This window comes from Cydia amplana, chromosome 10 (genome assembly GCF_948474715.1).
Source record: "Cydia amplana chromosome 10, ilCydAmpl1.1, whole genome shotgun sequence".
NCBI lineage: Eukaryota > Metazoa > Arthropoda > Insecta > Lepidoptera > Tortricidae > Cydia > Cydia amplana.
In genome coordinates this window covers 13,073,801-13,087,675 of record NC_086078.1, presented here as the reverse complement: position 1 = coordinate 13,087,675, position 13,875 = coordinate 13,073,801, and the positions used below count along the sequence as shown (strand labels likewise).

The 13,875-nt window shown below is 35.3% G+C and overlaps 3 protein-coding genes across 4 annotated transcripts in view; 1 reads left to right on the top strand and 2 right to left on the bottom strand.

Annotated features, from left to right (window-relative positions):
* Positions 1-1,016: 1,016 nt before the first annotated feature.
* LOC134651577 (uncharacterized) lies at positions 1,017-3,121 on the bottom strand. Its single transcript, XM_063506681.1, has one exon. It carries the CDS (start codon positions 3,104-3,106, stop codon positions 1,961-1,963), a length of 1,146 nt encoding a protein of 381 aa, XP_063362751.1. The 5' UTR covers positions 3,107-3,121; the 3' UTR covers positions 1,017-1,960.
* A 4,724-nt stretch (positions 3,122-7,845) lies between these two features.
* The window catches only part of LOC134651466 (guanine nucleotide-binding protein subunit gamma-1), a 126,780-nt gene continuing 120,750 nt past the window's right edge, over positions 7,846-13,875 (top strand). Inside the window, exons 1-2 of one of the 2 annotated variants that reach the window (XM_063506578.1) lie at positions 7,846-7,950; positions 8,030-8,362. In XM_063506578.1, coding sequence (XP_063362648.1) covers positions 8,125-8,337 — 213 coding nt within the window. In that variant the 5' untranslated portion in view covers positions 7,846-7,950; positions 8,030-8,124 and the 3' untranslated portion in view covers positions 8,338-8,362. Of the gene's footprint in view, positions 7,951-8,029; positions 8,367-13,875 lie in introns of those variants that run through there. The other variant, XM_063506577.1, reaches the window with a different exon arrangement.
* Positions 11,126-13,163, bottom strand: LOC134651440 (DNA fragmentation factor subunit alpha). Its single transcript, XM_063506546.1, has 2 exons — positions 12,547-13,163; positions 11,126-11,721 (listed from the first exon to the last, which is right to left on the bottom strand). The coding sequence occupies exons 1-2, from the start codon at positions 13,023-13,025 to the stop codon at positions 11,607-11,609; spliced, it is 594 nt and encodes a 197-aa protein (XP_063362616.1). The 5' UTR covers positions 13,026-13,163; the 3' UTR covers positions 11,126-11,606.

Genomic DNA, 13,875 nt, shown 5'->3' with positions numbered 1-13,875 from the left:
ATAAAATAATGTTTTATTTAAATATACTTTTATTGGCGAAGTCTTAACTGATGCTGCACAAGTTAAATCATGGAAATGTTCATTGGCGATGACATTTATTCTGTAAAAAGATCCAGCGTCATGTTTTGTTTCAAAATATCACGTATTTTCTTCGCTCTTAGTAATTCTACCTAAAAATAGAAGAATATTATACACTCATAGACAAATTTAAAGAAACGCATTTTGAAATTACTTAGGTGCTGCACAGACAAGACATCCTCTAGACTGAGCATAGTAACGCTACTCTCCCTGCCACTTATACGGTAGTTTTACCCCATCTTCGAGTCAATCCCGTGCCGTGATTGGTCCGTGTCTTTGACGTGATTGGTGAGCGAATCCCCCCGCACCGCCGTATTTTTGGCAGCATCGGTTTCATGAAATAATTGTTCTAAACTTCGTCTAGAGGATTCCTAGTCTATGGGGTGCTGTAATCCAGTAACTAAACCTTTTTTTTGCGTTGTTGTATTTTTTTTATTTATGGCCATAAATTGGTAGGTACAGTTGCCAAAAGCGTTGGTAGTCAGGTGGTGTAGCGCGCGACTTGTACAGTCGACGTCAAAAAAAAATCCTAATAGGAAAATAAAAAAAACTTCCCTAAGGATAGACTGAGCTCGTGGTTCTGAGTAGAATTATATAGCATAAAATTTCTCAAATTTGAAAAAAAACCTAGCTATCGTATGTATTACCTTTTTACCACATACCACTTTTCTTTTCATCTATTGACTAATAAACAAATTACAAAGTTTACCTCATTAGCCACAAGTTCCTGTTCTGTAATGTTCTGTATTTGGGATTTATCAACAAGAGCGTTTTTAATTACAATCTTTTTATTTATCGTATCATCACTTTCATCACATACTTTTTGTAAATTATCTTGTGATTCATTTTTTACTTTCCTTATTATTGGTATTTGTTCTTGTTTTTTATTGTTCTTATGTGTATCAATGTTTATGTTATTTGTAGTTTGTACATCAACTGATTTATTCTCTTCTTTTACATTTTTATACTTAGATTGCTTAACAATCTCAAAACGCTCTGAGTGGTCTGAGTCTGCATCGTCTTCAGTACTCGCGTTGGTTGCCCCGTTTTTTTCTTTAATAACCGCTGCTTGTTTTATAACACAGTTACTCTTACTACTGCCCAAACCATTTAAAATCATATACAGCGACTTTTTTAATTCTTTTGAAACGGTTTCAAATTCCAAATTAGCTTTTTCGTACTTATGTAAAATCTTAGTCAAATGAATAGTAAAAAGCTTAGCATTCAGCACTATTTTATGTATATTATTATAATTGACTGTCTTAGTTTGCTCAACGTTACATCTTTTTGTAAAAAAATGGTTTAAATTATCAAATAAGACGTCACCAGCAACTCTGTTTCCGATATCATTTGGATAATTCTGTTGTATCTCACGTATCAACTTGACACCAACACCATTGATTTTGTTAAAATCAGATGTGATATTAGAGCAATGGTAAATGTTATTATGTTGATTCGTATAATTAGATATAACATATTTTCGAACTTCGGTAATATTGGAATTTGAACCGATTTCCGTAAGACTATCAAAAATATTTGTATCAGGTAAGGAAATAGTGCGTTTGCTGCATCCTTTGTTTTCATATGATACCGAAGATGCTGTTATTGTCCATGTAGAGCTGAATCCTGACGAAAATGAATATGAACTTGTCTTGTATACATTATTAATTGGGTAAAAATCTCCAAGTATATTTAAACGAGGATAAATAACAACTGAAACATTGTTAAGTGGGTTTTTGGGTGCAAGGGCATTTGTATTGAAAACCGAAGTTAACACAGTCTTATACTTATTAAACTGAGTCGATTTCCTTTGACTTTTGTTCTTTGAATTTTGGTTATTCTTGGAAAGAGGTAAGTCAACTTTATTTTCCTTTAGTCTAGGTTATTCCGGCCGTAACATTATCTTAGTTGGATGGTCTGTTCTCACATTGTTCACGTAAAATATATTGCCCCGTCTGAATTTATCATGTGCATATTTATTGCATTCATAAGTTAAAGGGTTTTCCTCTATAGAGGGTTTGTTTGAGCCTCCATGATTGTTATACGGGTTTCTTTTTTTTAAATTGTTTTGAGGTTCAGAGTTTAGAACACATTGTGCAAAATTACACATATCACATTCACAATTAGCATAATCAATCGACTCTGAGGTATGTGGATTTTTACACGTTGCACATTTACTGAATTCAGGACATGTTAACTTTTGAAATGGTTTATCTCCATACCGCAATGATGAATAACAAGTCAAAGTATTTCCTTGTGATTCGCATATGATGCATTCGCATTTACTGCACACACATTTCTTATTTGAATATGCATTATTTGTGGTTATAGGACGAGCCAAAAGTTTGTTGATTCCAATAGGTATGTCAAGCGTTGGATATTTTTTTTGTAGACTGTTTATTTTCGCAGTTGAGATCGATATCTCATTGCTTGCTGCGTCCATGTTATTCCCAACACAATTAACAGGTTTTCTTCTAAAACTTAAATTCTGAATACATTCAATACAGTTACAAGGCTTACAATTGCAACTTGTTTCTTTTACATTATCTCTATAGAGAATGTCATTTCCTGAACGTGACTGTACGTTAATCTTAATAGTATCGTACCGTAGGTTATTCAGTGTACAGTATTTACATTTGCAAGGTTCACAATCACAATATTCGTCACGAGGTGTAATAGTTGGCCCCATAAGACACCTGCAAATCTTGCAAGAACAAGCGTCATATACTTCTTTTATCCGTTTTAAGATATCGTATTCTCTTGAGGAAACTTTAGGGCTTTCAAATGCGTCGTCTGTAACAACTTTTTCGTATTCACTATATGGTAGATTCATGACTTGTGCACTTAGTTGTCCGATAGTGGGGTTAGATGCGTTTTTAGAATTCATATGTTTTTCGTTAAATACTTCGGCTTCGCTGCTATTATTTCTAGTAATACTATAATAATCTATTCTATTAAATTCAGACTTGTTCTGGCCGGAAAGACTAGAATAGCTTTTGCTTATGATTTCTGTACTAAATGTATCCATTTTTAAACATCGGTTGATGCTGTTAGAAGATAGGTAATATATTTTACAAGCAAATCTCTAAAAAAAACAGTAAAAAAGAGTGTTATCACAAGTATGATCGTTTCCGTTCAGCATGCTTAGATTTAGCCGGTAATCGTTAAGGTAAGTTTTAAAATAATTGATTTATAATGCCCGAAAAGAAAAAAAGAAACATGTTATATTAGGTAGGTCAACACCAGACCAACAAACGCCAACGAAAGATATTCGGCGTTGGCGTTGGCTAGAACCAACGGTGCGACAGCCAACACTGAAAAGCGTTCGTTGGTTTGGTGTGGGCCATTTTATTATAAAGTTGTCCGTTACACTTTTTTTTTTAATTTGTAAATTTCTATGTTATTTCTACTCAGAATCACGAGCTCCTTCCTATCCTAATAGGAGAAAAAAAGTGTCCCAAGGTTTTTTCCCGTTCCGTTACCGTTTTTCATAGACTTTGTATGGCGGTCACGGAATGGAAAGATCGAAAAATTTATGGAAATTTTGGGACACTTATTTTCTCCTATTAGGATCAAAAGAGCTCATGATTCTGAGTAGAAATCACATAAAAAATCCCAATTTTGAAAAAGTGTAGGGGACAACTTTAAATAAAATGGCCTGTGTATGCACCCCAATCCACACCGCGTTGGGTCGATAGCTTCCAACCCTTTGATGTTGCCGCCTCGCTGCGGATCGCCGGCACACGCCAACAAACAATCGTTGGCGTTTGTTTGTCGTACGGACCTAAACGAAAACCAACGAATGTGCGACAGCTAACACTGAAAAACGTTCGGCGTTCGTTAGCTTGGTGTGTACGCACCTTGACGTGACTCCATATGCCAAGCGCAACTTCAAGTAGGTATATGCAGTCGCGCGCGACAACGCAAGTCATGCTAGGAGGTTTTACATCTCACGTGTTAAAATCAGTCGTTGTCACTCGACCCGTTTAAATAACAGAAATTACCGAATAAAATAATATACATAGGGAGGATCGATTCCCAGAGACCATGAGAGAGAGAGATTGTATAGATATCCGTGTAAAAGTATTACTTTCTATGTAAGAAACCCTTATATGCCCAAATAAATAAATTACCTAACAGGAAAACTTACTAGTGATCGTTCAGTTTCTAAGAGTGATTTATAAGAAAGTTCAGTTTATGTCATGTTGAGGTTACATTGTTTTAAATGAATATTTGCTTATTGTTTTGAAAATCACTAATTTAGACTGATACAGCTTCTCGCATACTTACTTGAAAGTTGTCATGTTTGATTGTCGTCCATTTGTCGTCAAACCCATAGGTCAAGTATTTATTCACACCATTGACGTATTAATATCTAAGGACGGGCTAATGGGGCACTAATCATCGTACTAGTTCAGCGGTGCTACCCACGAATTCCAGCCAATCGTGCAGTCTAAGGCCCTTCTCTCACGAGACTATTCAAAAGCTACGCGACTGAGATGCAAACCATGATCGCCTACTGGTATGCTACTCGTTTCCGCACACGGTGCTACGCAAATGAGACTATTTTGTATCATTTGCGGAACAACATTCGTACGACGATGTCTAGTGACTCCAGCGATGAAGACAATCTTCTTCTCTATTCTCAAAGAAGAAGATTTCTTTATTCGTCCAATTATTGTGTATACATTTAATTGAAATAAAAATATAATTCCTGACCTGTCAAATTGATTTTTTTCCAATCTCAAGCCACGCCTTTTCTCACATAATCAGGCAGCTTATAATTATATGAACATGGATACTTTTCCACCTCTTGAACGAAATTTATATTAAATTCCGGTGCCATCTTGAGTATAGAACGCGTATACGACTCGAGTCGCGTGCGACCAGCAAGACAGTAGCGTGCGACTGATACCAAACGCGTCGTCGACGCGTTTGGTATCAAATAAATATGGCGGGTACTCACAAGCGACGCGTAGGAAACACAAATCGCTTGAGAGTAGCCTCGTGAGAGAAGGGCCTAACGCGACTAGTTGCAACCAACAGCGCGCGTAATGCGAACTCGTCAACCAATCGCGCACGTGATGCGAACTCATCAACCAATCGCGTTGTAGCGATTTCACACCGCTGTACTGGCCCCTATCATGCCTCATTATTATTGCCCGTATATATATATATATTATACTACTCTTTGCCGTAAAGCCAGTCCTAAGATATCTATGTCAATGATTCACACGATGTCGTTGGCGCTATAGTGTGTCAAAGTGTCAAAGGTCTGTTTGATTTCAAACAGACAGAGAGAATCATACTATCTTTGTCTTACAATAGTACTAGCACCCAAAAGAAAAGGATGAGTAAGTATAGTTTTTTTTTTGTTCCTATTTACTGACAAGATTTGGTTGACCCAGTATATTTACCAAGCGGTGTTGGATTTTAGACTTTTAAGTCTTAAATTTAATTTAGCGTGCAGAGAGATTCAAGCGCTTTTTTAACGCGCGTTGTAAAAGCGCTCGTGTGTTGGGGCACTAACCTTGGTCGGATCCGAGATCCGAGGCCTGTCCGATCGGGTGGAAAGTGGTGCTTCGTATAAACCTCAAGGACGCAGTTACAAGTGAAAGTTGCCGTCATTAGAACTTGCGAACTATGTAAACAAACAATGTAACTTTGTTTTGTGACTGTTTCTCCTTGAATTTTCACACTACCCCATCAAACACAATTCAAACTATACACATATACACTATTGAAACAGTCCGTTCCGTAAAATACATAAATATATAACTGTATCTTGGATATTTAATTAAAAGTTTAAAATGGTTTCATAAGTTAGGTTATTAGGACCTGATGGAATGACGTTTTTGTTTCTTTTAAATTCTACAATTGTCTATGATGGGTAGTGTTGTGACTAAAGTTTGTGATATAAATCCGTTACACACTACCCAACTCACGCTCTGTACCTACCGGCGCGGTTGTAAAATACATCAATACATCATTCTTAAGTACCAATTTGTCTTCTGATCGTGATTAAACAAATTAAAAATAAGTAACTACTTGTTTTTTAATTTTGGTATTTTAATACTCGATATGGTTTGACATTAGTAAAGTAGTAAGTAAGAATCTTGCGCATCACTAGTAAATTCATCATTCAGAGACAATTTCAATATGGCGGTTTGTTTACATAGTTCGTAAGTTTTAATGACGGCGAGTTTGAGAGCTAAAGTCCGTCAACCAAATCTTGTCAGTAGTAAAAGGCGGCAAATTTGAAAAATCGCGGGTTAGCAACACTGTGTTCAAATAATTCCAAAACGCGTGTCATCTGTGTTTTATCTGTGGAATGTGGATCGTGAATGACAGCCGTCACCTTATTTGTTTTCATTTGGTTTTCATTTTGAATCGTTTCTGTTTCAAGAGATATTTCTGCTGTCACCATTAAATACCAATACATTAAATAAGAATAAGCAAAGCTAAGGGGCCTACAATGTACAATCATGCTCGTTGATGGTAAACATTACTAAAAATTGTACTGTAATAAGTACTGGAAGAACTCTTTCGAACTTTTAAGATTATGTTTGTTTTAGGGTTAAAAGGCATAAATAAAATTAAAACGTATGCCTAAATCTATCCAATAAGATCATAAATTGTGTACTGGAAACCGTCCATAGGCCCACATGTCTAATATTTTCAGCAATCAGTTGTGACTATTTACAAAGGTAAACCTTTTAAACAGTATTAAGAGCCTTGATTATATCGCCGTTCTTTCGCAATATCTACCTAATCCATACATGTTTGTTGCAGGATTAAATCTTGCCCAATATAAGGCGTTCGTAGTAGGTAGTATCTTTTCAGACAATACTTACCTATGGCGGTTTATGTACGTGTACAACGCAACCAAGTCGAAAAGTGACCCTTATCTTATTTACCTTTAAATTAAATAAACACCCAAATATCAGTTGTTTTATTTTTAATATGTATATTGTACAATATATACCAATCAAAAAAATTACACAGGTATGTCATATTCATCCAGAACAGTACACTAATTTACATTAACAAGTGGCATATTATATTGTAAATAACAAATATATGCACTATCTAATTATCTGCATTTTGATATGATTTTATTTTAGTAAACTTAGAAGACATAGATAGGGAACAAAGAGAATATAAGCAGTTGTTTTTGATATCTTCAGATTTGTTCATCATTTTGATTAACATTGTTTTAACATCGCTTTTAAATTGTCCGTCCATGTTTCAATTTTTTTAAATAAACCGCGAGTGATAATTTGAATTGACGTACGCAGGGCGCGCTCAGCGGAAAAAAAAATCTGTTGGTTCGATGTACATTTCTGCTTTTCTTAGTGCAATACTGCTCTTTGAGTGTTGCCCTACTTTAGTTTGCTTTACATTGCTACTGACAAGATTTGGTTGACGGACTATATATAGATATGCTGACTGAACCAAGGTCGCGGTCTAGTACGCTCGTCTCTTAGGGCTTTAGTACAATATTCTACCTGTTCTCTTCTGGCAACCCTGAGACAGCTTTCCGTTCCGTTCCGCCCATGTTCCGCCACCATAGCCACCGCCGCCGCCGGCTGTATAGTACTTTGTAAACTGAGTATTACGTTCATATGCAAGCAATAACTTTTATATTTTTAACAACGTGTGTTTGTTTTAATAAAAAAAACATATATTTATAATAAGTTACTAATTCTATATTTCTACGAATGGAACGTGAATCAGCGTAGGTTGAGTGTCTTTAATTGTCAATTAATATACGTCACATACAAGTGAAATTATCCTCAGCCTCCATTTTATTATTTGCAAATATTATTGTAAAATTCGTAATAATATCCATTTAAATAAACTGTTTATATTGTAAGTGTTAAGTGTAAAAGCAAGATGTCCGAGGGTTCTCTTAGTTACATTAGAATTATAAGTTGTATTGTTGTTTCAGTCAGGTGACACATTGGAAGTAGCGAGGCTACGCCCAAATTTCTGTCGTGGATTGTTTAATTTGCCTTCAACATAGGCCTATCAGACACCGCCGTTATGGATATGATGGTATCGACCTTGCAACAGCAGCGAGCCGTGACTGAGCAGCTGCGGAGAGAGGCAGCCATAAAGCGCATCCCCGTGTCGTCGGCGGTGGCCGATATCGTGCGCTATATCAATGAACACGAACAGGAGGACTGCCTGCTCGTCGGCTTCTCCAGTCAAAAAGTCAACCCTTTCCGCGAAAAAAGCTCGTGCACTGTTCTTTAAGAAAGTATTTTACGTGTAACTTGCTGTAATGGAAAGTAAATGTGTTGAATACCTATCTCATCAAAGCTAAGTCGTTGATCTACACATTTATTTCAACTATTTATTTAAGTTCAAGTGGTACGTGTTAACTATGTTTCTAATCCATCGTTAAACAGATTTTATGCTTGCAAAACAATTTGTACTTCAGATAATGTAAATCACTGTCTCTTATGGTCATAAATATATTTTAAAAATTATGTATTTTTATTGACATTTCTGAAACCTTTTAGCAATTGAAAATAATAAGTTTAGACTAAGTAACTATTTGCTAACAACTTTCATAAATACAACTAACTTCAAACTCTATCGTAGTCGTAAATGGTTTTTGATCAGTACCACAGAATAAATAATAGTACTAAGTACAGAAAACTCCCTACGATCAGCACAGATGGCCTCTAGGTGGCGACAGCGCCACGCGTGGCTTATGGCTTTCTCCAAAATTGGGGCCGAACGGAAGTACTTTTAGCTACCTGTAGCAAAGCGACGAAATCGCGGAGTGAGCCACGCCTGTCAGTACCTAGGCAATAAAAGCTATCCAAACAAATATGTTATTCTTTACATATTAACTTAAATTATCATTGCTACAACATTAAATATAAATTTATCATTTGACATATTATTATATTTTGTTATTCAGTGGGATTTGATGAGTCGAGATACCCTTCTTCCCCCCCATGATCATAATAGGTACTTATTCATAATTATCTTGGTATCATTTATCGCGAAGTAAAAAAGCAGTCAGTGTGAGCATGAAATATAATATAGTGACCATGATAGCCAAAGTGGCTAAACATGGGCACAGATGTGTTAACAAAATAGGATATTGCAACAACTTTAGCTGTCACTATTTGATGCTGACTGTACCCCTAGCCTAGATCTAGAATCTAGATCAATATGTAATTTTTGATTCAACACTAACAAATTAAAATAAAACAACATAATTTGCTAAATGGTTTATTACTATTATTAGTGCGCAGTAAAAAGAAGTAACCTACTACTCAATTCCACTATAGGAATCAAACTCCCAACAATTCCTAAAATTAAACACAATATTCACAGCACTCCAAAATACATAATTATAGCATAGCTTACTAGGTATGGAATAAACATCACATGCCTATAAACACCATCACAATGGTTAAAATCAAACCTGGCTTGCACATTAGAATAGACGTTCAGTTTATAAATAGCAAGAATTTTCTTCTGAAATACTGCAACATAAATTTTTTAATGTTCAACAATATATAGTTAACTGAGAAGTACCAACTTAGGTATTGTTTAAATATAGGGAGGGAAGTTCTCCTCTTAGGTACGGATGACGCGCTGACATTTATGTCCTTACACTACATGTGTATAAGGACCTGTCTCTCATTGAAAGCTACATATTTTCAGGGACATGTATTTTTAGAATGAGTAGGCGCACTTGCCTACCTCGCATTATTTGGTAAAAAAAACATTTAAAAGTAAATGTTGCAGTTATGGTGTTAGTTCCATTATAAGTTTTTATTGACCAGTAAATATAAACCGCTAATGACTTTCGGACTAAGTACACAATTTTGACATATGGACTAGTTAATTCTTTCTTTGCAACATATGCTCAAATGTACCAAACATACATAATATTATTATATATTTTATCTGTGATCATTATTTAGATATAATTCCTACAGATACAGTTAATACTGGTAACTTTGAATAATTGGGTGACATTGGTAAATGTTGGTGTAATTTTATAAATACCTAACTTAATAATCAAATGAATATATCACCCTAGTATTCAGAATTATCTCAATTTCCTGTAGCAGAGGTAGTGCCCAATGTCAAAGGTGTTAGACAATAGTATTAATAATAGGTGCACTATTTTAATCATTAGACATTACGATAAGCTACATAAATATGACTGAGATGTATGACAAGCCCTCTAAACTGCTGTTACTTTCCACAAACATGACTGTATATTGATTCATTTAACAATAGTATTAAGTATGGAATGCCAAAGAAAAATGTAAATGGATTCTGTTAGTGATAACCAATCATTATTCTACCACATACCTATTCAGACCATACATTCCATACACATTCTAACTTACCACAATATGAGCATGCTTTTGACATTTGGCAGTGGAATAACAAATGAAAACTTATAGGTATAATATTCGAAACCTTTTGAGCAATTTGGATTTAAACAAATAATTCTTATTCTAGGGATAAAATATAATATTTAAAAAAAATTAACAACTATCAGTCTTTTAAATTGATGTTGACTTGTCAACCTTGTGGCAATTTGTCTCTCAAAAGTTTACAAAAAAGAAACCTTAACAATCTAGAGGGTATACATGCTTAAGTTCTAGCATATCTATTGTCAGATCTTTTACTATACAGCTACCAAAATATCTTGAAAGTAAGTATTGGTAACATATTGAAGGCGTGAAAAAATATAGAAATGGGTAATTATGTACTTAAAGAAAATATATATAGCCAAAAATAAACACATTCTTGCTACCTTTGCCATGCCTAGCATATGCATGAAATGAGTATTTAAAAACATTATTTAATTGTATCATACATGATTCTTATGCAATAAAGAACATGGACAACCAATTTTATATTTATTTACATGCAGTGGATATGTTAAGCATGGCAGAGCTCAAGTCTGGAAATAATGTTCTGGGGTTTTTTCCCAGTTTTGCATACATTCATTTTGTAAGGAATAGATATTTACAATCACAGGACTGTTTAAGGTTTACACACTAGATACATACAATATTTAGAATGTGGTTATTATATATATCATCTCATATTCCGTATCAGCTCATATTCATAAGATTAGCATATTATATTATAACTACCCGAGTAATACCTGCATTACCTTAACATTGATCAACTATTACTGTTTCTTGATTTACACGATTGTTATTTGCAAATTATCAATGAGGCAATGTATTAAAAGACAAATGATTCTACTTGCATAATCAAAAAACAACTAAATACAGCATCAAAACTATTTTAATTCTAATAGAAAAAAAGGCCTCTTTCATTTCATTTGGTGTATTCAATAAGTTACTTAATTTCTAACTAAATGATTATTTTGATTGTATACTCGTATGCTTCACGAAAAGTTTGAAACATGGCAATGAGGAACAAAACTAAGTTTGTAAACTTTTGAGCATTACCATTCCAAATGCGAATGAATGAAGGGTTACAGGTATTGTACAAGGATGCGGCGCGCCCTACACTCTCTCCTGTTTAGGAGGTGACACATCCTCGGAGCCGTTGGAAACACTCTGGTGATACAGTTTCAACAGCTCCATGGCGTCCTGTGCTTGGCGCTTCTCCAATAAGATCCTGAAATAGATACAATGAACATGTTAGAACTATAATTTTACCAAATATTTTTATCTCACTTGATTTAACACTTGTAGAATGTACAGGATTATGATAGAAAAATTCATATAAAGTGACCCATTTTCATTGCTCTTTAGTGAATAAAGCATAAAATACAATACAGAAATATAAAGATCAATCTTGTCAAATACAATAATTATATAACCAAATTATTTTTACTCCGTTGCAGTAGTAAAATCTATTTATTTTTTAAATAAATTCTTCTCATTAATATTTCGTAAAATAAAATGATGTGGTTATTAGTGTAAATTATTTATATTAATAATCAAAGAATACACAACAGGCTGCACAATTCTGATGGGTTATATTTATTATACAATTGCAAAAATATTAGAGCATGGAATGTCAGAGGATCTAGCTTTGCAATAATAATTATTTCTTTCATATGTATTTTTTTTATACAGCCTATATTGTGTCCCACCGCTAGGCCTCCCGTTTTTTCCGCCACTTGCCACAGCATCTCATTGTTGCTTTATTTTAAGAAACATAGGTACCATCTGATCTTGCCTAATTTGTGGTATGCCTTCTACTTACTTGAAATTTAGGCATAACAAATTTAATTTAACTGAGAGCCAGAGTGACACGCAACTCCTTCGTAATATTGTAGAAATGTAGATGCCAATTGTGGCATTGTTTGTAGCTACAAATTCTCATTCTGGCTTCAGTCAACCAGAGGCTAAAGAAGTGTTTGAGCACCTCACAGTAATAGTTCAACTTCTATAGGCTTTTGAGTAAAGTTAAATATCGTAAGCAATTTTTACATACCTTCCAGAGGCTTCCTTGATGTGCTCCAGTATAATTCTGTTGTCGCGGTCCGTGACGATATCCGCGAGGCTGTCCGGGTCCATATCGGACAGCAGCTCTAAGTCCTGGCCGCCCAGCAGCGAGATGTGGCACAGGTTGTGCTGCAGCCGCCCCACCAGGTTCGCCACCTGCTCCTTCTCCCCTAGCCCCACGTCGTCCGTCTGGTCCAACGACACCTGGCACTTCGGCATGTTCGGCGTCCACTTCTCGCTCCCGTGGAGAATCATCAACGATGTATCGTTCTCTAATGTCGAAAAATACTCCTCGTCGTCCACCTCAGTCCCGTCGGACTCCAGAACCACAGTCAGGTTCTCTGCTGGCAGTCCTAGCTTTTCGGGCACTTTACTGAGTAAATCTTCTAACGACGATGCTACCGTACCCTTCTTTTTGTCTCGGTTCACATCACATATTTTGTATGGTTTGTTGATATCGTTCTCCATGGCTTTCGACTTAATTTACGAGAGTAAGAACAATTTATTCATTAACTGAAATAAAATTGTTTATATTCACTTAATAATACAATTTAATTTCCGTAGATTTGTTTTTTGAATGATCAGCAATAACTCCCGTGATAGAATCAAATAATGAACTGATTTGACGTTTTTAAAATGTTGCCAGTTTAAATTAATAAACTGCAACAACTTTTGTTCTTGAAGTCACCAAATGTTCTATAAAGTTTCTAAATATTTGTTAAAAAATATTTTTAAAAGAAACAAGTAGTGAACGTAAAGATTTTCATGGAGACGACTGACGGATGTGCTCGTGAAAACGCGACTCCGCCGAACATTATTCTGCCGTAATCTCACGCCCGCCTCACTCCGCACCGCTGCCCCTTCAGCGAATCACCTGAACACTAGCACAGATAGGTAGACTCTTAGGTACTCATAACGCTGAATTTCGTAAAATCTACATTAAACCAAAATTTCGCCTGTTAATTGATGTAATTAAAGTTCTTAACTTATTATACCTTGCTACCTTAATAGGTAACTTTCGTAAGATCGAAAACATCGAAAAAAATATCTATACTATTATAGGTACCTAGGTAATCCATAATTATAATGTATTGTAGCCAGGGCCGGATTAAGCATGTCGGGGCCCCTACGCAGTGCAATGCATGGGCCCCCTTAGGCCCTTACAGTCAATTCTGCATACATAATGTTCATTTTTCAGTTCAGGGAAGTAAGTTTGTGGTTTTAATTTCAACCTTCAGGTGTCGGTTGAGCCGATCCGAACATGCTGAGCGATGTCTTTTTCGCTCTTATTTCGTGGACATACTTAAAGCTTTTTTTC

What these genes read in the sequence shown, in the direction of transcription:
- LOC134651577 (XM_063506681.1), bottom strand. Translation starts at nt 3,106, where the DNA reads ATGGATACATTTAGTACAGAAATCATAAGCAAAAGCTATTCTAGTCTT.
- LOC134651440 (XM_063506546.1), bottom strand. Translation starts at nt 13,025, where the DNA reads ATGGAGAACGATATCAACAAACCATACAAAATATGTGATGTGAACCGA. An exon ending in ATCAAGGAAGCCTCTGGAAG is followed by an intron (nt 11,722 to 12,546) that starts GTATGTAAAAAT and finishes TATCTATTTCAG; the next exon opens with GATCTTATTGGAGAAGCGCC.